This window comes from Anopheles merus, chromosome 3R (assembly GCF_017562075.2).
Source record: "Anopheles merus strain MAF chromosome 3R, AmerM5.1, whole genome shotgun sequence".
In the NCBI taxonomy this organism is placed as follows: domain Eukaryota; kingdom Metazoa; phylum Arthropoda; class Insecta; order Diptera; family Culicidae; genus Anopheles; species Anopheles merus.
The window spans coordinates 49,757,668-49,782,117 of NC_054084.1; the positions used below are offsets into that span (position 1 = coordinate 49,757,668).

The window sequence follows — 24,450 nt, forward strand, 5'->3', positions numbered from 1 at the left end:
CCAGGGGTCTGCAAACTATTGCCGGCGGGCCGCAATATATTAATGCGGTCCGCGATGACTGAGTAAAGGTTAAATTTAATAGCTGTCTTTTCTGTCTAATTAATTACAATTTATTTTTTCACTTCTGAAAGACGATAATCAAGATTCAATCAAATAAAGCTGCAGAAATATGATATATTTTGTTAGTATTTTCTTATTAAAACGAGATTTGAACTTCCACTCTATCTAAAGGTAGCGTTAAAATGGCCCTCAACAACGTTGATTGTGAAGCAATGCGGCCCGCGAACTGAAAATTTTGGAGACCCCTAATCTAGTCCGAAAATTGCAGGCTAGTTTTGCGTGTGGATTTGTATGGAGTGCTTACATGATATACATGCTTACATGTCCCAATGCAAGAGATTAATGACTTGGATTTTCTATTTTATGATCTTTTAACATTTCGTGATGAGCATACAATTGGTATTTATTATTCTTAATTTTTTTTCTTGCATGTTCTTATAATCAACCTTACGTTTAATGATTTTTTACTATGTGTTAGCGTGTTTCAGAGTACCACGTAAGATTTGTTGTTCATGAAGTATCCTATTTAAATAAAAAAATAAATATTGAATCCATATTCACCACTAAAGTATTGTGAGACGTAAAGCACATATACTTTTGCGAGTACTGCTCGCAGATCAAATGTCAGAAGTAAGTGTATGAAGAGAAAGCCAAACACATTATTCCCACCATTGAATTAATATTCTTTTTGTCGTTGTGCCTCCCATGGGTCGGCAGATCGTCCTCGACAACCAGATCGTTTTAAGTAATTTATGTCCTACTTGCCATTCCACTAAACTTCACAGTTCCACAAGTAACCACCTCCACCTAATATGACTTTTTATTGGGTATGGGAAAATGGCCAAGCTCTGACGTACGCTTGGCGGCGAAAATGAAACAGGCCTGGGGAAAAGGTGCAAAACAATTTAAAATAGGAAATGGGAAATGAAGCAACTCACCTGCTACTTGTAGGGTAGCGTTCCTACTTCTGGCAATTCCGTTCTCGTTCCGTGCCTCACACCAATACACCCCTGCGTCGCTTTCTCTCCGCGAATTTACAACCTTAGTGAACGAAGGAAAGCAAAGTTGAGCACATAAAAAACGAAAATTGTAGAATTAGGAACACAATTTCACCGAACAGCCCTCAAAACTCCTCCTCTCGCAGGGAAATCTGTTAAGCTGGTAGAACTAAGATGATCGGTCTGAATAGCGGAACCGACATAACTGCGAGGATACTGTGAAATCGTGGACACGTAAGAAGAAAAACCTGCGAGAAAAGTATCAAATACAGGCGGGAAGCTGTTTGGGAGGTGCTTTTTTTGTTCTTTTTTCGCCAGTGTACTAGCTGTGACTCTGATGAGGTTCTACTTGGGAGCAAACGTAGAAGCCATATCTGGCTTAACGAAACAACCTTTAGTAAGTGGAAAAGTTAGGGTAAAACTGTGTATAGTACAACTCCGCTGCCCAACGATGGTTAGCAAGGGAAGCAAAATGGTATCCGAGCAACTGTTTTCAAGCATTATGTGCTGTACAGTACGTGCAGAACAAGCTTCCAAACAGCGTGTGGTAAATTGAGGTTGTCTTATAAATATTTTCAAATTAAAATTATTACGAGCAGCGCAGTTATGGCCTCACTTCCTCTGGATAATGTGCTGTAGCATTTTAGGAGATTTTTTGAGTTGCCTGCTAAGTGGGGTAAACTCTTCGTACCGTCAGTTATTTGTCCTTTTAACAGCCCCTTTGATTGGTTGTTGTGTTGTTTGTTGAATGATATGAGTGGTATGATACATTTTTAAGGTGATAACTTAAATTAATGATTTTAATCTCGGATTTTTATTACACGTGTGTTAAGTTCTAAAGCTAACATGAAGCTGAACATAACAAAATGTCTGAGTAAACATCAAAAATCATTTATGTTGTTTGCTATTATATTATAAACAAATAAAAGGTAAACTGAATCGCGTGTTTTTGAGGGGTATTTTTTATGTTTTTCTGTTCCTAAGCAAGATTGATAAAAAATTATTTAAAACCTATAAATAAATAAATAATCAATTAAATTTTTATTTATTAGTCAAAGACAAACTTTACATTACTTTACATAAATTGGTGCAAAAGGCAATATAACTCTGACAAAAACATAATAACAGCATAAAACCATTTACATAAAACATAAAACATAATAAGAACATAAAAACATAAACAACATTTAAATCATTTAAATTAAAGTTATCACAAAAAAAGCACAAACATTTTTATTATTATTTTTTTAAATTAGCTACTATTTTATATGCTTCAGCATCTGTGCTTTCCAAAAAAAAAGTTTGAGTTTGTGTTTGATTATTTTGTCGGCTAACACTCATTCATTAGGTTTTATGACAGGACATGGAAATCCGCCCCGTTTCCGTAATCAGAAGGTGCTTACATTTTGTGAGAGAGGAAAATTATTTGATCAAACATTTATTCATCATAAAGTTTATGCAGCATCAGGCACACTTTTTACCGCATGAGGTAAATATCAGGGTATGCTCTGCACCTTTCTCTGCAAAGCTCATTCGCCAAATGCGGTAAAGCGACGACTGGCACCTTATTTCACCACATACCCCCCCTCCCCTCCCTCTCCCGGAAATATGTAAGCGTTATAGAAAAAATGTATGAAATTCGTTAGTGATGCTGCATTTTAACTATGTGTTAAAAACATGTTAGCCCACGCATTTACTAATTCTCAGGGAATTCTCAGGCATTGGCCTATGCAGGGGACTTAATTTCTTAGTGTCATTCTTACGTAAGTAAACCAAAAGTATCCCAGTGATCTTACTACACTGTGTTAATTGTGTTATTATGTTTATGTTGTTAAATTTTCCATGAAATTATTTAAGTTTTAATTTCTGCAAATATTTGCTGTAAGGAAGGTTCAGTCACACACTACTACTTTGTGTGCGGCGTCAAACATGAACGTAAATTATCAGAACGAGAAGCATACTATTGTAGCGTTGATCACGTTTACTCATATTCTGTACTACGTTAGTAACAAAACAGCTTCAACGATGTTTCTATGATATCACAAAGTTGACTTAAAATATCCAGTATTTGGACGTTTCTCCAAAACACGAGGTGTTTCATTAGGGGAATTAATGCTGAACAGAAAACGTACCCACAACTCCCGCAGCCTGTACAACCGTAACGTTCTGTACATTTGAGGTATACTGGGAGGGTTGTTGGTTTTTCGGAAAATTTGCATTTTTAAAAGGGATTAAGGACGTTATTTACCTTCAGAAAAAACAAACCACCGGCTGGTAGTGCTATCCGGTGCGATCCCTGGAGTATCTTCAATGGTGCGCCGTCCTTGTACCACTGAATAGTCGGCTGGGGTATCCCTTCCGCTTTACAGTTGAGTGTGGCAGGCTCATGGCGTGGCACGGTGGTGTCGATTGGATGCTCTATAATACGTGGATTTTGAAGAGCTGTAAAAAGAAAAAAAGTGGAAAATGGCTTTTAACTTTTATAGTCCTTATACTCCTTTCCAATACTCTTTATTATTATTATTATTATTTATTTAATCTTCAACGGGCCGTATGGCCTAATTAAGATGTAACAGTTCAATTGAGAAAAAAAAAAAATACATAGCAAAAATAAGATTTACATCGCAATTCACTGCGGCCACGGCAAAAGCCGGAGACGTTCCTTGAAGCACTGAGTTGAGATATCGAAGTCGAAGCAATCCGAGACAGTGTTGAAGACAGCCGACATGCGGAACATAGGGTCAGACCGACCAGCACTGGAACGGGGTTGAGCGAGCCGTAGAGTTTCTCTAGACCTAAGTGTTCGGGATGGTGCATAGATATCGACTCGATGCAACAAAGGCGATGAGTCGATAGAGCCATTTAGCAATCCAGCGATGAAAGAGCACTGTGCATTGCGTCTTCTAACCGAAAGAGGTTCAAGGCCTAGAAGACGGCACCGCGCAGCATACGGAGGAAGATTATTGCGATCCTGCCAGGGAAGTAGGCGTAGGGCATATCTCGTGAGCTTACGTTGAATCGCCTCAAGTCGAGCAATTGAAGAAGCGGTAGTTGGGCTCCAGACTACGCACGAATATTCCAGAACCGAACGAACGATGCAGTTGTACACAGCTTTAATGCACATGGGGTTACGGAATTCATTAGTTGTCCGGATAACCACGCCAAGTAATTGATTTCCTCTGGCTACAACGTCATCGATATGCTGTTTAAAGTTCAAACTAGAGTCAAGCAGAACGCCCAGGTCTTTGGCATGATTCTGTCGATTAACTGCAGTGCCGTCCATGAAGTAGGTCCCAGTCACTGGGCTCCTGCATCGACTAAAAGACACACAGTAGCATTTCTCGATGCAGATAGTCAGTCCATTACGCTTGCACCACGAACAGAAAATTTCGATGCAGTCTTGCAGGAATGTACAATCGCCTGTGTTGTGAATAGGCGAGAAAATTTTTGCGTCGTCGGCAAACAGACTGATACTGTCGGGAGGTAAAGCCAGGGTAACATCGTTGATAAACAATATGAAGAGAAGCGGGCCAATATGCTTCCTTGTGGCACACCCGAGCTGCTGACTATTTCTTTGGACATGTGCTTATCAATTTTCACGGTGTATGTGCGATTAGTTAGGTAAGACTTAAGCCACTGTACGAGCGAGCTGGGAACTCCTAGCTTGTCGAGTTTAGCGAGAAGAATTGCGTGCGGAAGAGAGTCGAATGCTGCTTTCAGATCTGTATAAATTGCATCGACTTGAGCTCCGGCATCAATTTGATTAGTGCAATAGGTTACAAATTCAACCAGGTTCGTGGTAGTCGACTTTTTTGGCACGAATCCATGTTGATACGGGCTTAGGTAGCTGCGGCATGCATGTAGCAGATGTTTGTATATCACTAGTTCGAACACCTTGGCAATGGCACACAAAGATGTAATACCCCGGTAGTTGATGGCATCTGTCCTGTCGCCCTTTTTGTAAATAGGAACCATCCAAGATTTCCTCCATGTTTTGGGAAAGTAGCCATTGGCTAGCGATGCATTGAACAATTTTGCAAGGATAGGTGCTACTGTCGTTTGACAGCGTTTCAGCACGGTAGAAGGAATTCCGTCGGGTCCAGGAGCGAAGGAAGGCTTTAGTTGCGCTAGGGCAGATAAAACGATCTCACTGTCGATGAAAGGAGTGCTCATGTTAATTGCGCCAGCCGGAGTGTTGACGAGAGCAGCATCAATGGTATCGGTATCATTCATGGCCGGTGAAAAGCAATCTGCGAAGCGATCCGCGAAGAGATTGCACATTTCATTAGTGTTGGCACTTGTTGCTCCTTTATACGTAATGGATTTCGGTGTATGCGTAGATTTTGTTTTGCTGTGGTAGAAGCGCCAAAACGAGTCAGGCCACCTGCAGAGGTTACGTTGGATTTTACTCAAATATCTGCGATATCGAAACCTGTTATAGCTGCAGTATAAAGAGTGCGTGTCAAAGTAGATCGAGCGAGATCTTTGGCAGCGGCGCGTTTGGTAGTGACGATAAGCAGCTCTTTTTACACGTTTGAGTCGTTTGAGTGTGCGGTCCGCCCAGGGGGGGTTAGGTTTAGGACGCTGAACTGGGACGCATACAACAAAGGCTTGCAGCATGAAGGACGAGAATGAACATACTGCTTCGTCAAGTGAAATAAAATTGGAACAATGAAAGCTATTGTTAAACATTGAAATCATGTCGTTCAGTTTCACATAGTCAGCTTTAGCAAAGTTATAACGATAAAATGCGGTTGTCGTCGAGTTTTGTCGAGTCGTCGAATTGCGTCGGGTCGACGAGTTAATACGTATATTGAAGTCAAACGCCGGGTGATAGGAGTCAAGAGATACAAGCGGAACAACACTTGGAAAGACAGGCGAACACAATTTAGCTGCAGCATTGTTAGCGTAGAGCAGGTCAAGCATGCGTCCGTGCGAATTATTGATGTGATTAAGTTGCACTAATCCGTTAAATTTAAATCCATCCACAAAGGTGTTGTTGGCCAGTGAGCGCGCAGTTGGTTCATAGTGCGTGATTGATGAGTATGCTGGCGAGGACGAAGGATCAGCTGTGGACCAGCTTATGCTAGGCTGATTGAAATCGCCAATAACAAACAGCAGGTCCGAAGGCTTCAGTGTGAGAGTGAAGCCGCTGATACAATCATGTAGAGAGCGAAGAGTCGATATCTCGGAGCTAAGCTGCGGTGGAATGTATACTACCATGATGTACAGATGTGCGTTATTGCAGGTGACGCGCACACAAATATACTCGAGAGAACGATCACGGGAAGGTAATTCTATCGACTCGTATGCGTTAGAAACGGCTAGCAAAACACCACCACCGCGAGAGCTAGAGCCGCTGAGAGAGCGATCACAGCGGTAAACAGAGAAGTTGTTGTTGAAGAGAAGAGCAGATGGAATGTTGTCAACAAGCCAAGTTTCCGTAAGGGCGATAAGGTCGAAGTCAGCCTCCGATACAGCTAGGTGAAATTCTTTTGTTTTAGTGCGCAAACCTCTAACGTTTTGATAATAGCAGCTTAAATACTCAGCGGTAGCGTTGTCATTGTGGTGGTTGGATAAAGCGGGTATACGGTAAGTCAATTGAGCTGCGTTGTCAGAGCATGAGGCTTGGCGTGTTTGTTGCGTGCTTTATAATTTATTTATAATAATTTAAGAATCACTAATGTTAGCACAAGCAAACCGCTAAGCCCATTTCAGCCAAAACGATGAAAATGAAACTCTACAATAAAGTAAGGTAAAAAGTTTTAATACAAAAAAAGATTCTTCAAAACGACATGATGGACTAATTTGTTGGAATAATTTGGGTAGTTTGTTTTTTCTCTATTACTATTAGTCTCTATTACAGCTAATGCATCATCTTCCATCTAACCGTGCCACAAGATATTCCGCCAAACAACATTGCGCCGAAAAGCATGAACCCAAAATCAATGAAATTCGATGAAATTCGATTAGAATTACGTTCTAGAACCATTTGTTTTACAGCGTATATTTTGACGCCATTTGAAGTATATCTTCAAATGTCGTCGTACCATACGAGATGTCAGGATGGATGATGGGATACATACATTTAGGCGTGAAATGTTCGTTGATTTTGACTGCTTTTTCACGCTTCGCGTCGTGAAATTGTCACGGTATGTCTGAGCGTACGGTAATATGTCGATGCAATCCATATTTATCTTTTGTGAAAGAAAATCCCAGTTATAACAGTAAAACGGTTGTTTCATATAAGTAGAGCTAACAACACGGCTTACATGGGTCATATACTTCCAATTACACGTTACGTGCATGCACAATTTACTTTTGCACGGGAATTGAGTTGACACATGAACACATGACACATGACACATGGGCCTCAAATCAAAAAGGCAGGCCGTAGCAATGTGATCGTTTTGCCAAAGCTTTAAAATTCAAATTGCCAAAACTTTGAGTAAATATTAATGTTTGTATGACCTGCAGCTTGAATGTAAACATTTCATTACCGTTCCATCGGATCGGAACTATCGGATGTTTAAGGCAACGCGTTTCATTTTGTGGAATCTAAGGTTTTATTCTTCTTCTTTGCCACAACAACCGCTGTCGGTCAAGGCCTGCCTGTACCCACTAGTGAAGTGAGCTTGGCTTTCAGTAATTTATTGTTACCATAGCAGGATAGTCAGTCCTAGTATGGGGGCACGGTATATTCGGGGCTTGAGCCCATGACGGGCATGTTGTTATGTCGTACAAGTTGTCGACTGTACCAACAGACCGGCCCCTTAGGTTTTATTATATCTTTAAAAAAAGAATAATGTTGTTAATTATAAAAAGATCAATTGCCCATTCCTGCTTTTCGGAATAGATAGACCCGATGTAAACAAAACTATTATCTTAGAATATGTATTTAGTGCTATAAAAAATAGCTATAAAAACAAGTATTTAAAACTAACAATTGAACTGAACTGAAGTAACAATTTCTTTTGTTTTACTTCTGCACTAGGGCCTTTGATAGATTTGAGTGTTATCTTTCATAATCGTGTAAGCTACTCGTTCTGCAAAGGTCGTCCATTTCTATGAATAATGTTGAATAATCAGCGGAAGGTTGTATGAATATTAGTTCAAATCTCATAAATACCAAGTTCCATTGCACGCAGGGCTATATTTTGCCAAGAGAAGCAAAATGAATTAAGATTGTCACTTCGAAGTGGAAGGCAATTATGAATGGTACTGTTCCAAATGCTGAAAATGCAAAAAAAAAACATGCTAACTATAGCGTACCGAACAGTTCAGATCATAGAACATGGAATTTCTTTCGATAGTTTAGTATTTTATATCAGTGCTCACAGCGTATATTATATCGCTATGACACGAACAGAAACAGGGTACACTATTTTTTCGAAGTCGATAAAAGGATTTATTTTATTTTCATACACCAAAGCGAAAAAGTGTTAAAACATACCAACGAAATAAAATGGAACCAATTTCTTAAGGCATATAGGATACACTAAAACATTAACTTTTATTGTACTTAGATTAAAATATATTTCCCAAATTAGTGCATTTGCGTTAAAAAGGCCAATTCCCTCTATATGGTATAATGTAGCTATTGTATAAGTAGCTAAAGTTAATAAAACTACTTATCCCCCAAATTTGTCATGTGGCTCTCAGCTCATAGAATAAGCTATATTGTCGGTATTCGTTTTTACTACAGAAATAGGTATTTATGTTTTTATTGATTCGATTTTTATTACTTTTTTTACTAAATGCTGTATTTACTTCATTCAATTTCACATCATTTGATGCAAATTATCGTTAATCTATACATCGAATTTGACTGCTAGTAACGAAAAAATTAACGATAGATATGGAAATTGACGAAAATATGAAACGCGTTGCTTCTTCACATAAATACTATGCATGACATTTCTTAAAGCCCTTCGAGTGAAGTCTCACGGGGTTATGAATATTTCATGCGAAACAATTTGCATACATTTACACTGGCAAACGCTTGCATAGAATGGCGCTTGCGATAGAATGGCATTTGTTACCGTGCGTCATGCAGTATGCTCCGTGAGAATTTTTGATGGTTTCTGTGATTGTACAATGAATGGATGAACGCATATGGAATATCGGAAATATTGTACTGAACCTGTAACTGCTAAGTAAGGAAAAGTATTAGCAATTTCATTACAATATCTAAATATGACTAGTGTTATAATACACACAATTTTTTATTCAAGCTGTTATACGATGTCGATCGATTCCTTCCGGTATTGTAAAAACCAGTATATCTATCATTTTCATTTGTTTTTGTTCTGAGATACAGCTGAAAATTCCACTTTGAAAAGTCACGTGAGACATCATTCTTTGATCGCAAATATTACAGTGCGTGTTGCATATTCATTAGAAAAATATGTTTTATCTATGTTGAACGTAATTATTACTTTACCAACTGGGATCATTTACAGAACAGATGGATGTAGAACACTCATGTGAAAAATACACACTAATAGTTAGAGAGACTAGTTCACTTGAATTTTTAGGGATTTTTAATATTTACTTGATAAGTACGGAGATTTATACAAAATACTATCAAAGTATTCGCTTTTGGATGAAATCTGGGATCTATTTGTGAGCTTAGTAAATTATAAAAACTGTAATTTTTTGACTGATTTTTTTTACCATGTATGCAAGGCCATAAGGACTCATCGCAGCGAATATGCCTGATTAAATTTAATTATATGTTTGCTTTATCAGATATTACGTAGACCCAGTACTGATGATAATTAAAATAACAGCATTAGTTGTACACCTATGGCATCACATAAGCACCGATGTCAACGTGCACCTGTGTAAACGGTGGATCTATGAATTTTTCGTTTTAACAGCCATCCAGTACCATCCATCCCATCCAAGGTGTAGCAAAACAGATCACCTTGCTTTCCAATATGATGGAAATTTTCAGGACTACAAGCCTGTTGTTAATATTCGATGGAGCTTTGTTATTTTTCATCCTCTGCTGAACAAACGATGCGTTCGCCTTGCGCGTTTTACACATTTTTGTTACTTTCTACCCATTAAGTACTTAGGAGCACACTATACACATTGCAAAAGAACAACATCCACCAAAATAACACAGTGAAGTACAAGCTTTAAATTGAATTCAGCAATTTACACACTCCAACCACGATGCTTGCCCGTGACTATGTTTTGCTTTATGTGTGCCACAGAACAACATACAAAATGTGTTCATTTTCCCAGATTTTAGGGGGGCGCACCGTGACCACCATCGAAAAGCATGTTTCTTTATGTGTATGTATGTATGAAAGGAACATATCCCTTGTTAACAGTGTATGAGGTATTCATTCAAACCTTTTTAGTGTAGCGGGTACGCATACGATAGACTCAGATATTAAATATTAAAAAAAAACTTAAAGTCATTCAAATACACTGTGAATTCTATGCACTTCTGAACTTTTCATCCATGAAGACAGACCAAATCGTAATAAAAATACAACAACATTCGATTTAGAATATTTAAACATGTTGAACATGTTGGAACATGAAATTTACAACGTTTTTAAAATTCAAACATGGCGACCTCCTTGATCAATTTACCGCTTTATGCGCTTACCACGACCAGACCTCCTTAATGCACTTTACCTCATATGCTACTTGTTTCCATGTTGCTAGTTGAAACCACTGTTGACAAACATAACAATTGATAATTCCTCTTATGTAACATGGTAAAATAAATTATTTAAAGGAATCTATTGTTTATTGAAATGAGATTGAAGTCAAGATCTTATGAACTTTTTTAATTTTATGACTAGGGCCACCTACTTAAAGCTAAATTAAACGAAAGCTAGCTATATTTTGGCTGAAAACTGCGAAATTCGACTTACACAGAAATTCTTCTTGCTTCGCATTAAGCGTAACATTATATTCCATACATCAAAGTTAGGAAATACATTTCATTAGTTGTTGCAAATTTATCTGTTGGGTATTCGTTATTATTCGCACGATGATGAGGCGCATTGTACGTTAGCTATTTATGCAAATAACACAGTACATGTAAAGCAGTCAGCATACCGGCATACAAGTTGATTTTACTCAAATTTAAAAGCCAATCGTTGAGTTTTGTTTTAAGTTTATCCTTTTTGTGCTACTGTTCTGTGTGATGAAGTATGTGTACGTGACATGGGATTGTAAATAAAATACAGTATTTTTAACCTCAATATTATTCTGCACTATAACACACCAATGTTACAGTTGGCACGTGGTTAGGTGATTGGGAGTTGAGCTTTGGTTAGTACGTATTTAAACTTGCCGTATTTAAACTAATGCCTAGTTGTGATAAACAGTTCAATGCTTTATTTTAATGAGTAGACACGATCCGCAATGTTATGGTATATTCGAAAATACTTGAAGAAAATATTATACATATGTTTATATTTAAACCTGCTGGAGACGCAATAAAAATATGTAAAAAGCGTATTAGTGTAGACGGATATATATGGGATTATATGAGAATATGAGATTTATTATTAAAATTTTTTTCATTGATGCATGTACATGGACTAATGTAGCCCACTGCATTACAAAGGGTTTGTCTAACTTATCTATACATTTTTTGATAATAATGGGGCTCTTCACAAATCTAGTCAGTTTTTTGTATGGAGTTTAACAGTTAGAGGCTGAAATCACACTCCATACAAAACCGCACAGAATACTAACCAGCAATTTTCAGTCTAGATTATTCTAGCCTCAAAGCTAGAATTAGATTCGAGTACCTGCTCGAAAAATGGCAAAACAAGGTGGTGTTAACATTTAACCCAAGGTGCATTTAAGAGATCTGGTGATGGAATCCAGATTCATATAACCACATTTGAATATCATTTTTGACAGGACGGGTGAAAACTTTTGCTAAAACAAGCTCTCTGGAGGCTTGACGAATACACAAAACACTCTTAAAATCTTCATTCGGAAACAGAAGCGATACAAATCAGCCTTCTAAATTCATACACCTTGAGATAAGCCCACCTGTATATTATACCCACATAGATAGCTGCACGAAACCTGCTATACAATGCAAACAGCTGACAGGCTAAAATTTCAGCCTACGAACTTAGAACGGAAAGGGCCCCAATGACAGGAAAAGGAAGCTAAATATATCTTCTTTGTCGTGAAAAAGAAATTGAATTCCAACGAAACTATTAATTGAACCAATCACCAGACATCACAACCCTATCTGTCTAGGAACATCATACAATTCCTTGTAATTAACTGCTGCAGCAGGTAACGGTTGAACTACTTCATAGCCAGACATGCACAATGACTAGCTGTGTTCGTACCAGCACAAAGGCATAAATAGTATATTTATGATAATCGTTTTTCATGTCCCTTTAAAATACTCAGTCAAGGTACGTCATTCTACATTATAATCATATAACCGTCGAAGAGGATGCCCCTAAAATGATTATTTCCTCCACTGCTGGCTATCTAACTATAAACCCGGCATCGAAACTACCATAAATGGCAGAGGAAACGAATTAGGACAGGATTCTATGGTTTCCATAAGATCTCCACGACAACAGTTATTATTACCAGCAAACCAATCAACCAAACAATCGTTAACATTCACCCGTTATTGCTCTGCCGTACACACCGTCTCGGGATTACGCACGCAGTCCTTTCGCATCGATCCACATAAACAATCCAGGCGATTTACCACGAGACTGCTATACATTCGTTGCATGATTTTCTCCTATTGTTCTTCCGTGCTTCTATGTTTTATGATGGGGAAATTACTCCCTACTGCTTTCTCAACTACTATCAGTGAAATATTGCTATTCACTTTCCTTATTATATAGCATACGCATCAGAACCAACTGCGTAGCGCATCAGAACCAACATCTTATACAATATTAATTAATCTAATACCAGCGAAGGCTCATTTGTGAATAAATAGATATAATCAACTTTTTTTCATAAGATTAAGTGCTTAATCCGTAAGCTAAAAGTAATACCAAACAGCCAGTTTTACAGTTTTTACTCGAATCATAACGTTACCAGCATGTTTATCATTGCAAATAGATTATTCAAATCCTTGTATTCAGAAGAGTTGAATCGATCGACGCAGTATGAGTTTTGAAGAGTACTACTTTGAGTAATTTGAGTAAAATGGTACTGAATCATAATCATAATTTACTTAAAAATTTACAGAATGAACGTTTTAGATCGTGTTTATCTTCTGCTTCTTTGGCACAACAACCTTTGGTCGGTTAAGGTTTGCCCTTTGGTGCCTGTACCACTAGTGGGCTTAGCTTTTAGTGACTTGTTGATTATCAATAGCAGGACAGACAGTACTACGTGTGGGAGCACGGTCCATATGGGCCATGAACCGTTGATAGTACATTAACATTTATCTTAAGTTTGAAAAAATATCTGATAATAGCTGTACCCTGTTATAATAAAATAACCAAAATAATAAAACAAGTATAATCAATGTATATTTATTTAAGAACTGATAAGAAATTACATAATAGAAGTAAAGAGGGTGAGATGACTTTTACTGACTGTTGCTCTAGAGGAGTCGGTACAATGTCACAATCTTTATTTGGCTTTAGTATTCTAGAATTCTCTTATGATATAATGAATAGTGAAATAATATATAACGTGATCATACTTATAAAAGAGGTTTACAACCACGAACACATGAGTATGTTTTTGATAGTTTCGATGATTTTACTTTTTCTATTTGGCTACGCAGGTATTCCTGCCTGTATAGGATATCGAGACTTATTTAGTACGACGTAGTCAGTCTTTGCTACGTAGGCTACAATCCACGACCAGCATGTTGTTAAGTCGTTCGAGTTGACTTCTATACCCCTTTGAAAATAGGTTAGTTGTATCAAATTAAGGCAAAACAATCATTAAAATGCTTTTTTAGTCAGTGATATAAGAATAACATTGTTGAGGCTTGCAACAGAATATATAACAAAAATGCAAACATATTTACAAATATCAGAAGCAACTAGAGGCTACAAATATTTAAAAAAAAATGGAGATATCTACCTGGAAGCTTTCATCATGCATAACAATGGAATTGTTTGTCAAAAACAGAACATTACCAATATAGGGGTTTTTGGGATTTAAAATATGCTTGGCGAATAAAGGTGCCGTACAATACACTTCTCATAACACAACATAAGATAAAGTGACTGTTTTGTTTAAAGAATGCCAAGTGTATTAATTCCCGTGAGAAAGATTCTAGAAAGTGTCCCAAAATTATTAGAACTCCAGAAAATCCCTGTAATACCAAATAATTTATCAAATCTAAGTTTTTTGTGTCCTTTAAATTCATGATTTCCTCATGCCAAGGTTCAAAATTCATTAAAATTTAAGGCTGTTTTGCTTTTATTTAAATTTTAAACAAATTTTTAACCATTATTTTTTTATGCCTCTGCTTACCTCTAATTGATTAACTTCGTTCCTAATAATTGAACGCAGCATAGGTAATTTATCTTACTGTGCATTTAAATATTAAATCATGAGATTTTAAATATTAAACCACAATAATGTTAAGCATCAATAAATGTACTACATAAAAATAAACACAGATACCATATTGAACCGTTGAATGCAAACATAAAATTTGTCATATTTCCACATATCGTTCCCTTAAAATTTGTGGTTTGCTAAAATCTAAGAAGAGAATATCATTCGTCCCATACATCCATCTTTATTATTATGCTCTTGCCCAAGATGACAGTTTCTCTTTTATACGCATAACGTATATCCGTGCCTTTGCATTTTAGTAGGAGCACAAGTGTTTACCCTAGTTTTCTTCTGTTTCTCAAAATCCACATTTTGCCTTCCTAGTTTTCTTCTGTTTCTCAAAATCCACATTTTGCCTTCCTTTCAACACAGCAAAACCCTCCCGTGTAAGTAAGGATCCTCGCTTAGTGAATGTTATGATTTGCCTTTGATAAGTAAATTTATTCTGTTTACTCTCTCAGTGTATCCTCGTTGTGGTGCAATACATTTCCTAACCGGTTCCAATGCGAATATGAAAAAAGGATTACAACGACTGGTTCAAAAGATGTAGATATATGTAAAGCCTCTATGCCGAACGAAAGGTCACATCGGTCCAACAAATTGTCTCAGAATCGCTTCTGTTCTTTGGTATAAGAAGAACCTTTCAAGAATAACTATTTTTATGTTTCATGTATCCTTTTCTGTTCTTTGGTCTGCTATGCGTGAACAAAGCGTATGATAAGGAAATGATAAAACGAATAGCTTGCCATTATACCATTGCCATCACAAGCGTTATTGGGACAAATTTTGAATCAATAAAAATTTGAATCGTCAAGGATTTACAAAAAAAAAGAATTGATCATGACTTGTTCGTTATGCATTGTAAGTATCTTGTACACTCTCTTACATGTTTTGCAACGATTTTGAGTGATTATATTGCGAGCTACTACAATCTTTCTAGCAATTTTATGCATAAAGTTATAGTATACGTTTTTAAGAAAGGCTACATATTGTTTGATTTTAAATGTACTATTTAACTATTTATGATTTTATTATGTAATCAAAAGTTTCTAGGTCTTAAATATTCATAAATCGATCAGTATGTTCTATATCAATATACATTTACTATAGATTATCAAGATCAAATTGATGAAAATGAAAATCAATGCACGACATTTGTAAAAAAATAATTTGATGATAAATTATTCCTCCGAGTGTTGTTGAACACGTAATGTGTGAATCACATCTTCTTGGTCATTAATTAAGTATTCTGGTCTTTCATTCGATAATTGAAATATCATAAACATCATCAAGTTGCTTCGTCTAGCTCTACTGCTTGCGTTTTGAGTTCAATCCAGTCAACGAACCAAGGACACATTAGATGAAATAGAAAACATTATAACCAGATAAAGAGAATTTATTGCCCATTCGTATTTGATAAACAATGCATGAGCCTCAAACGTGTCTCAAAGTAGTGTCACGCATGAAAATCTGTAGAGAATATCTTTGGAGTCCAGCCATCAGTTTATTTTTTCACTGTATACCAAAGGTTTGGTACTAGGTTCTAGTAAAATGACCAAAAATCCTATTCAAACAAGTAAAACAGTGAATACGACAAAGCTACCCCTCTGATATTGGGTACGGTTGATACTACATACAGAATGTAGATGAAGCGTAGTAATGCCAACCATAGTTATGAGTGAAACAAAAATGTGTGTGTCAGCGTAGTTGTGGACGATCACAAAATCAGCTCATAGCAAATCCTTCCGGCGCTCCTGTAGCATACAGACGACGCAATATGATTCCCTCATGCTAAGCAAGATCGGAATCAGAACCATTCAAAAATTGATTCTCAATCACTGTCAACGCCCTCATCGTTTCAGTCACTGAAACACCTTAGTGCATTTTCTCAAATTGGAATTGACGTCTGATGTGTAAAGAATGCGGCAAGCAACCGTTCTGGTGAAATAGGCAAATAGACTAACTCGTCCCTAGAGATTATTTGCAAAGACCGTTTTCACTTGAGATGCAAAACGGCTCGTTCACATCCAGATTTCGAGTGAGTGCATGTCATTGCATGCTAATATGAAAATCTTATGTTCACAAAACGAACCCATCTACAAACTTCTGCCATCGAACAAGTGCAGGACTATTTCAGTAAATGTATAGTCGCGCTTCATCTTCTGTTTTAGCAACATGATTATTAGTTGTTTTTTGTTAGTCATCCAACAACATTACGTTGGTGTGATGTTGTGCTACAAGTTAAAAAAAAACATAAAGAGGATTGGATTAACGCAATAATGAATACATGTGATTACTCAAAAAGATATGGATCCGTATCACTAATCCAAAATTTCTTACAATTTTGTAAAAATGTTCATAATGTATATGAATAACCTTGTTCCCTGTTTTATTCTTTTATGTGTTTCATGTCGACTTAAGGAAAACATTTTAAAACTTCCATTAGTTTAAGTGTTGTTGTTATCATGTAATAGTCTGAGAACGGATTTTTTCAACCTCCTTATCGGCAAATCCTGTTACTTTTGATTAGTAGTATGTTCCCGAAATACGCGGTTTATGTGTTCCGAAGGCATCCGTTTAACTCGAATTTCCGCCTGTGTTTTTCGTTCACATCTTTTGTTCAAAATACATTTGACAAATGGCTAATTTTGATTAAATGTAGCACTTTTATGCACTTACTCATTTAATTAAAATGATTCGTGTAGAAAGTTTGATATTTCTAGCATTGAAGTGCTTAAAATGTTTAGCAACAAAGTAAGTTTTTTTTTTCATTTGGTTTCCAATCATGGACCAAATTATACTGAGCTGTTCACATGAGCTGTCAAATTTAGAGAATCTAGGCCATAAACTATTGCATTTTTATTTACCAGTGTGTTTAAGGTTAAAAATATATTGTTCATAGCAGCAAAGCGCAGCAAAGCACATCAATGACACAGCACATCTGATGTTTAAAAACAATTCATTCATCCATCTTACTTAAATTTACTTCCTTGAGTAAAAGCATAGCAGCTTGAAAGAAATATAATTTTTCGTTTACGCAAAGTAAACGTAATGCTTAAAAACTGATACCAGATGATTTCAAGAATATAACTTGTTTTCCTATTTACTATACTTCTCAATTTCCAAATAATTTCTCTTCAACGCATCTGAGTGAAAGTCACCATGCTCCTACGTCATTTGCAATGATTTAATCAACTTAAGTACGTCAAGCATCTTTATGAAAGCGCTATATTGCCCACTCCATTACTAGATACTACCACATTTTAACTACTTTTCTGCAGGGTCGTTGATGCCTCCACCAACTGCGCTACTGTATCTTTCTATCATAGCATCAATCACTCATCAGCAGCAGTACTTTGCTGTAATAAACCAACCTTTCTCAAAAGAGACTACGGTTATTCTCGAGGACCATGAAACGAACCACTTACACAAGGATCAAGCAATGCATGGCAAAAAAGTACTTCCTTATGAGAACAGTTTGTGTTAAACCGTATCCCACATTGGTCAACCTGTTGCCTACGACATGTTTCAAGCTGTTTTGATTAGGCTTGGCACAAACAGAACAAGTGAATACGAGCAAGAGTTAATTAGATGTGTCCTTTGAAAAGCCACTTATTCTAACGTTTCTCCACACCTTTCTTCGGCATTAACATGCCGGGGAAAAAATATAAAAAAGTTTTATAATAACGCAATACTAAAGATTAGGGTTCCATTCTTAGGGTTAAACTAAGAAACACCCTAATATCAGCTTTTTTTAGGTTATCGAGAATGGGGCTCTCAAAGTGGAAATTGGTTAAATACACAGAAAAATTCAATTTTTTTGGAAAAACTTAAATATTATCAATATGTTTGAATATGAACCGAGTTTGATAATTATAAGCAATTTGGAAAGGGTATTTAGGATATTAACTTAAGAAAAAAAGGCGTGGTGTTAGTTTATTTCAATTCTGCTAAAAAGTATGATAAAAACAGAATGAAACCTCCTGAAAAATTTCATCCCTTTACATTTTGACTAGGTGCCATCATGGAAGATTCGTCGAATTGAGTCGTTTCATATATAATTCATAATATTGTAATATACTATATATACTAATAATATACTTTTATATACTATCAACATGTGAAGAAACATTCGGCGAAAGTTTGCGAACGCAAATTTCACTTAAGTTTCTTTGTATCAACTTTTTCTAAAAACAGGTACATTTGGAATTGGGTATCCCCAAAGGTGCCTAGTGTAGCGGATCGTGTAATCTACTAAATCTATTCTACGTGCTTTTGATAACCTTTCATTTCCATTCAGAATTTTTTTTTTTGGTTAATTATTTATTATCAGTATAGCTAATTTGTGTTCCCACTTTCGTGTACTTATTTATTTCATATATATAACCGACGGACCATCGGTTATATAACCTCATATATATAACCGACAGACCGTTATCTAATATGTGTGTTTCTATTCTACCCTAACTTTTTTATTAAATATTATAAGCGAACCATTAACACATACACATTGTCTCAGGTATACAATAACGGTTGTTTTATAGAGAGATTTAAGCTAAACTATCTTAAAAATATATATAAATTCCATAACAGGAAATATTATGAATGCATCATCATTAGTTGGCGTCATGGGAGAAGAAGCTGCCGAAACCCATCACAAATTTTATAGAACGGAGAGACGGGAGCATGCTAGAAAAAATTCAAGAAATTGTAACCTAAATGAAAATTGTTCTGGATTCCTCTGATCAATTAATTAGTTCAATATCGATTGCTAAATGTATTCAAACTAAAAAAGAGTTCCACTATAAAAATGTTGTAAAAACTTTGATTGAAAGTATCGTTGAAATAAGTTGATACCCGCTCTGAAGGCAAAACATGTTTTGGATGAAAATCGTGTGGTATCAGTGCCTAAGAAAATGTGTCATTCTTATCTTTTGAAAACAACAGATTTATTATTTTAGTCTTGAAGGACAAACGCTTTGCGTTTAAGTGCGTTATATTTGAAAACATTTTTTTTAATGTACCGTTATGCAATTATTTATGGGCCCTTTATTATTATTTATGCCTTTAGAAACGAGAACTAGACGCCAGGAGCTTGTAAAAGCATTCATTTAAGTTGTGAATGTGTATTTTTAATTAATTGTACTACCTGTGTCCTATACAAAAGCAAACACTATTCTGTTTTTCATTTTTATAACATATTTTGTTACAGTCCAGAAGATTAAAATATTTTCTAAAATGGTATACAGGCGTCCCCCGAGTTACGACCTCCTCGAGTTACGACGATTCGCAGATACGACGATTTGATTTTGACAGTTAAAAGTTGTCATTGACAAGAAATTGATGTATATTTTTGAATTTCTGGGCTGATAATCGTTATACACATTTCCAAAGATTCCACAATTACCCTATCTTGAATATCTATATTGTGTACGGCTTTTGAAATATAATTATTACATTATCGAACATTATTTTGAATAAATACACGATATCATAAATTCCAACTCTTCAAATTCGGTATAAACTTAGTATTCATAGATATTCGACATACGACTTTTCGACTTACGCCTTGCTTTGGGACATTTTTTCGGTCCCAAATACAGTCGTATCTCGGGGGACACCTGTATACCATTAAAAAAACATTCAAAAACATGGACATTCGTATTTCGCGATTTTCTGAAAATCCGTAAGAGGTAGCTAAAACAGTGAATGTATGAGTTGTGAAAAATACTATTTCACATCATCGTATTTTTTAAATTTTTGAATACATTTTTAAACGACTTATTACGTAATTTATGTACTTACAATAACTATAAAGACACTTCGAAAAACGGATTTGTTTTTGTTTACAAATGCATTTAAAAATCGTTTAAAAATAATAATATCCAAACATTTCCAAACATTTCAAAAACAATTCCCTATGTTCTATAATTGCCATTATTTGCAGTGTATTGAATAAGCGAACAAACATCGCCTAGCCAGAAAATCAACAAAAAGAACATCTATTTCACAAAAAAGATAATAGTTTTAGCGAATTGTACCAAATTAGCTTAAGAAATCCTTTAATATGATATTCCGCTAAACATATTTTGAAAGACACACATGCACATTGGTTATATTTTTCTATTAACATTTATTTCAGCATATTTATTGCGTTCCCAAAACGTAACACATTGATAAACAAAGGAATATTTATTGTTTGAATATTTTCAGTTATATAATTACTGGGAGCACTCCCTATTTCCTTAATGGTTAACAAAGAAAGTAAATTAGAACAGTGCATTAAAAAGCCAATTATGTATAACATTCTATCTTTCAGACACCGATAGACACAATTGCAGCCGATCAAGTGTATTCTTTACCAGATTTTAATTTTTGATTCTATAGATCTAAATTTACCTTACCTCTTCTTGAATTCTTGAGCTTACCTCTCAAATGAATACGTGACCTTCACTATAGACAACATATAACAAATACTCAATAAGAAGGCCTTTCCAAATACTCTAGGCTTTGTGGAATCCTGTACAGCGGCATTTTTAGTAAACAGAACGATATGTTTGACGGTTTTAAACTTTTTTACAGCTTTTCCCCCCATGTAGGGTGCATTTAGGAATTCAGTCCCCACTCACAAGATCATGAGTATGAGGAGAGCGTGGTATCTCAAGGTATTAGGCGAAGATTTGATCAAAAATTCTCCCCAAAAAAGACAAATTTCCCTCCTTGGAGGGAATTCCCCATCGATTGAAAACTACTGTTCTAGACTCATTCAGTACCACTCAGCCCGATAGTCAGTCCTTACTACAGAGACTTGACTCAGTCCATATGAGGCTTGCATCGTTGACGGGCATGTTTGAAAGTCGTCAGACTTGGAGACCGAGGTGTACTATGAATCCGCCTCTTGGTACAGTTGTCAAAGCTAGTAAGTTTTTTTATTTTACGTTTTCTGTTCCTGCATAGAAAAAACTGGAACTTTTAATTATTTAATTTGTGTTACGATCATTACTTGATTAGTCTAATTTGCATCTTTTATCATAACATAGCAAACGACATACAAATTCAACATCAACTGAAAAATCTCTTTTCCCCTTTTTTTCTTGTATGATGAAGAAAGCTTGATACATATACAACCATGAACATAAGTAAGACAACAAAAGTCTTTATGAGCAGCAAGTAGTCATTATAACATAATTATATTCATTAAATATCGATTTGTACAGTGATTTCGTTAAATTTATGAATACAAATAAACCAGATCAACTTTGGTTTTTACACACAGTTGGCTAGCTAAGAATTCAAATGATTTTGATTATTTCATCTGATTTCGATTAAAGATTTTCGTAGAGCTGGTTGTATGTTGCCTTAACAACGTCTCTATTCCGTTGCTTCGATGGCTTTCTTCTTTTCCATTTGTTATGGAACTTCAAATTATTTTGTAGGAAACGAATTCAATGCCAACGCACACAACAAAGCTTCAACATTTCAAAAGGAACATTAAGCAAGCTAACGCGATGAACACTTGAAATGTAAAAATTATTTACTTCCCGTTTTTTAATTTTTTTTTGCTGTTTGAATAATAATTTTTCTGCTTTTGTTCTCCATTTTGTCAGAGAAGAAAAAAACAACAAGTCTTGTTTGCTTCTTCATTTCCCTTTCAGCACTAGAGATGGTGTTCATCAGACAGGATTTGCGTACTTTGCCATTTCCTGTGTCAGCATGCTCGAGGATACATGGTTGCGCACAGCGTTGAGAGTCACCGTACCTTTCATCATCTTTGGGAAGTATATTTCATTTCACTTCCTAGCCACTCCAAGCTATCTACACAGCAAAGAGTTTAGGTATCACTTGAAAAATGTTGCTACGTTCACACAGAAAAACGCCAGTCTGGCCTTTGTATGTATAAAAATCTGACAATGCAAAGAAGCAACACAAATGAGGCATGGTTGATATAACGTTCCTAGGGGCTGAAGTCTTAGTGAGCATGATTGGCAGTAACAGAAATGTGCCGTGTTCATTCTAATTTCAGAAATAAAATTGTGCCAGTGTTGAATGTATCTGAACCAAACATTAAAATGAATGTTTGACGTAACATGTATGTAACATGATCATAGATGATTATGGCCAGAGATTCTACTATTTCTAAACAATTAAGCAATAGCTTTTACATTCTTAAAAGTTGAAAAAATATAAACTGTATTTCAAGTATGTAAATTTATTTCTTAAATATTTCTATCCTCTCCATTCAATGAAATCTAAAATAACAACAATTTTTTATTACAATAATGTAATGTAATATTGTACAACTACAAATCATATATATTGTTATAAAGAAATATTTTCACATACAATTTGAATCACTAACGATTATTTCAAATGCATTGTAGCAAAATTTGTTTATACTTTGAATATATTGTCCAATACATATAAATATTTTTTTCGGGAAATACTGCTTTGCCATATTGCTTAAATTTACACAACTTTATAATATGCTAAAACTTATTGTGCAAACAATGTTGAATATCAGACGAGCGAGATGCAATAAAATCATACAGAGGGTGCAAACCCCTTGCTTTATGCTGCATTACACCAAAGTGGAAATTACCTTTGTTAAGAGTTTGAATCCACCATTGCACCGGTTTTATTCTGTGTCTGAAGGTTAAAATTACGGTATCAAATGTGCATATGCATTCCCTTCTATTATTACGACCAATTTACACTCCACACTAAGCTCTTTTGTGAGACGATTTACAAAACCGTGTTGTGTGCGAAAGGTTTTCGTTCCTTTTTTCTGATGTACACAGTACCATTTTTTCTACTGAAATTTCCGTCACAGAACGAGCTGGAAAGGCTAAGCCAAATGTCAGACGGTACTTTAGTCTGGAGCGGTGGGAATTTTTAAAAACACAACACTCAAATAATAAGATACTCAAAGAAGCAACAGTACGAAAGGTGAAGAGAGTTGCACCTCCTTGCCATCGTAAGAGTGCAAAATGGAGCGGGGTCTTCATTCTCGCTGCAAAATTATCGTGCAATTAGGCTAGATTAAAGAAATGAGTAACATATAAAGTGCAAAAAATTGTGCTATGCTAGAACAAAAGATTTTAACGGTTTGAAAGTAAAGTATTCCTACGTAAAGTATTTCTAGTATAGCTATGGTAAGGATTTCTTAAAACAACTGAATGTTTAGAAAAAGTAAAACAAAAATATTTTGTAAACAATTGGAAATTTCGCTTGCTAATTGAATTTGTGTTCAGTAAAATAAAAATATTTTGTAAACAATTGGAAATTTTGCTTGCTAATTGAATTTGTGTTCAGACGTAAAAGTAGTCTTCTAAACCTCTTAATTATTACACATCGTTAGTGGCGCGCGATAATTATTTATCAATAAGCTAGCTGTTAGATACCACGAATCGGGCCTTATTATAAACTGTATTTTCGAAACGGAATAATATTTTTTAAAACCTCAAATTGTGAGTTTAATTTTCAAATTTGTTGACATTTTTCCTATTAGTGTATTGCAAACTTATTTAACTTATTATATGAACTATGAACTTATTCTCGTCCACATGCAATATTTTTGTATAACCACATTTGTGTAGTGTTACTAAAACTGATACAAAGTTATCATATGTATCATTTGTTATCACATAAAATAGATCTAGAGACATTCAAACTCCGTACGGTCCGTGCCTCCCATTAATAGGACTGACGATCTTACTGTTGGTAACAAACCTGTTCTTATTTGTCTTTGATTTGACACCCGATTGATATTGATCACAATCGATAGCATGAATCGTTAAAAAATACGTTTGGATCGTTGTCACAAACGATTGGATCGTTT

The 24,450-nt window shown here is 35.6% G+C and overlaps 1 protein-coding gene across 8 annotated transcripts in view; it reads right to left on the bottom strand.

Moving 5' to 3' along the window:
* The window catches only part of LOC121596656 (protein sax-3-like), a 48,188-nt gene that overhangs the window by 12,349 nt on the left and 11,389 nt on the right, over positions 1 to 24,450 (bottom strand). For all 8 annotated transcript variants that reach the window (XM_041921785.1, XM_041921778.1, XM_041921779.1 and 5 more), the window contains 2 exons: positions 3,307 to 3,500; positions 999 to 1,101 (listed from right to left, as the gene is read on the bottom strand). In XM_041921785.1, coding sequence (XP_041777719.1) covers positions 999 to 1,101; positions 3,307 to 3,500 — 297 coding nt within the window. The remainder of the gene's footprint in view (positions 1 to 998; positions 1,102 to 3,306; positions 3,501 to 24,450) is intronic.